Genomic DNA, 2,928 nt, shown 5'->3' on the forward strand with positions numbered 1-2,928 from the left:
CAGATTGGAAAGTATCGATGTCTCGAACAACGCGATTTTGTCACTGGGGAGTTTATCGCCAACCTGTATTCACAACATTAAAAAGATTGTCTTAGATGGTAACCGATTGACAGTACTTAAAAATAATACATTCAGCGACCTTACTCAGTTAGTTACTCTACATTTATCGAGTCTGCGGTACTTAAAAGTGATCGAAGAACTGGCGTTTAACTCCACATCGCTTTCAATGTTAAGTTTAAGTTATAACGTAAAAATTAAACCTAGCATGTTTCCCGGAAAGTTTCCATTTATTTGGGCCACTAACCTCTCACAACTGAGTCTTCAGGAAACTCGACTTTTTCTTCCATTGCATTTGTTGAGGTCCTTGTTGCTTCAGCTAAAGTCCATCAGGGAACTGAATTTGCAGAGGACACGGATCAGCACAATACCACCGCGAACACTTTGTCATCTTCGTTACCTGAAAAAGCTGGATCTCCAGGGAAACTATATGGCAAGTTGGGATGACGAGACGTTTAGTAACGTCACAGAGCTGAACTACCTAAACCTCGATGGTAACCGCATCAGTGTCATCAACGAAACGTCATTTCCGGTCGAGTTCAGAACCGCCATTAAGGCGATCAATCTAGGGAACAACGACTTCCTTTGTACCTGCGCTCTGTTGTGGTTTCGCACGTGGATGAACGAAGTAATAAAGAACAAGACAATAAAGTTCGTGAACTATCCACGTAAATACTACTGTAAAAACCCAAAACACCTCAGACTAGATAAATTTAACCCCACCGCTGACTCTTGCAAAACTCTGAATCCCTACATCATTCCATTTGTGTCAAGTGGATCGATAGTATTGGTGGTCTTGATTGTCACCATCGTTATATATCGTAATAGATGGACGATTCGGTATTGCATGTATACCAAGAGGAAACGGTCACAATATCCGCCGCTGCTGGGTGGCAAACACCAACTTAAATACGATGCGTTCGTATCATTTGATTCTAAGGATTCTGACTGGATGATGGAAGAAGTGGGAAACTTCCTGGAGGGTGAACTAAAGCTCAAACTGTGCATCCACGATAGAGATTTCAAAGTAGGAGGCATGATTTTCGACAATATCGTAGAAACCATGGATCAGAGCAAGAAGATAATTTTGATTCTGTCTAACAACTTCGTCAGGAGTGATTGGTGCAAGTGCGAATTGAAACTGGCTACTAAAGACAAATTCGAAACTCACAAAGATGTCATTGTTGTCATCCGTGAAATGGTTGACAGGAAACATATGTTCAAATCTCTCAAGGCGTTGATAGATAATACTACATACATTGAATGGAGTGCAGATGAAAGTGCCAAAAAGCTTTTTAGGTGTCGTCTTGCTGAAGTCATGGGTTGTGAACAATTTGGAAAATGATAGAACAATTTTTCGAACGACATGTAACTTTCCGATTTTCCAGTTATGTTAACGCCGTTGACTCTTAGTTTTCAGGCAGGGTAAAACATGTTCAACCGTTAATTGTTTTGTTCAACGTTAACAAATATATTAGTTGCAAGTGTTTAAAATGAAATGATCAATTTGGCCAACTCTCTCTCTCTCTCTCTCTCTCTCTCTCTCTCTCTCTCTCTCTCTCTCTCTCTCTCTCTCTCTCTCTCTCTCTCTCTCTCTCTCTCTCTCTCTCTATCCATTGTGGTCCGTAGAGGTCCGTAGCTGTCCGTATTAAATCCCTGATCAATCGTAGTAGTACTTGTATGTTCGTGAAAATGTTTAACATGTCCAAAAATTCATCACGGATCGAACAACCATAGTACATCCTTAATGATCCGTAGAAGAACATAATAATCCGTTCTAATCCATAATAAACCGTACTTAAACCGTACCTATCCGTACTTAATCGTAGTAAGTAGTAGTGTGACCGGGGCTTAAGGTATATCTGGTTCAAACTTGAAGGCTTTTCTTCTGCTTCAAATAATCATATAATTTGTTTTGTGTACATCGAGTGTGTTGCTAGTTGTTGTAATATTCATAATGTACATTGTAGGTTATACACATTCCAGACAGTGTCTTAATGTCGCAGACCCTAGGTTGAATCATTGAAACTATACACCAAGTTTGGTTAATCTTCAAACCTGTAACACATCTGAATAAAGAAGAAGGAAGGAAATGTTTTATTTAACCACGCACTCAACACATTTTATTTACGGTTAAGAACCACACAGATATTGAGAGAGGAAACCCGCTGTCGCCACTTAATGGGCTACTCTTTTTCGATTAGCAGCGAGGGATCTTTTATATGCACCATCCCACAGACAGGGTAATACATACCACGACCTTTGATATGCCAGTCGCGGTGCACTGGCTGGAACGAGAAATAGCCGAATGGGCCCACCGACGGGGATCGATCCCAGACCGACCGCGCTTTACCACTGAACTACGTCCCGCCCACATCTGAATAAAGATGCAATAGAGTATGTCACGTTAAAATGGAGGAAATTCACAATTTTAAAAAAAACAAAAACATATACATATACATATCTATCTATCTATCTATCTATCTATCTATCTATCTATCTATCTATCTATCTATATATATATATATCTATATATATAGACTTGACAAGCGTAGCGTTGCGTTTTTAGAATTATAAAACAATAATTTCGTGGCAACAAAAACACTAATATAATCATAAACACTTCGGATATACGGAAATGGATATTCTAAACAATAAAATGTAAGAAATGTTTGCTATTAATTATATCACAAACGGCTTTAATAGTGAAATATGCGCCGTAGTGTTTAAAAGTTAGGGTCTGTCGCTTTAATGTGAGAGACTAGTGCGCGCCAGAATTTTGGTGGTACTGGATTCGTGTAAGAAATGCATCCTAAGTAAACGAGTTGGGAAATATGATAATTCAGAAAACGTTAACTGATAATGATTTTA

The 2,928-nt window shown here is 39.0% G+C and overlaps 1 protein-coding gene across 1 annotated transcript in view; it reads left to right on the top strand.

Annotated features, from left to right (window-relative positions):
* LOC121392796 (toll-like receptor 13) overlaps window positions 1–2,144 on the top strand; it is a 22,337-nt gene extending 20,193 nt beyond the window's left edge. Inside the window, exon 2 of the mRNA XM_041523874.1 lies at window positions 1–2,144. This exon is cut by the window's left edge and continues 704 nt beyond it. Within this exon, the coding sequence (XP_041379808.1) occupies window positions 1–1,402 (1,402 nt within the window). The 3' untranslated portion in view covers window positions 1,403–2,144.
* The last annotated feature ends 784 nt before the right edge of the window (window positions 2,145–2,928 follow it).

Source organism: Gigantopelta aegis, chromosome 3 (genome assembly GCF_016097555.1).
Source record: "Gigantopelta aegis isolate Gae_Host chromosome 3, Gae_host_genome, whole genome shotgun sequence".
Lineage (NCBI taxonomy): Eukaryota > Metazoa > Mollusca > Gastropoda > Neomphalida > Peltospiridae > Gigantopelta > Gigantopelta aegis.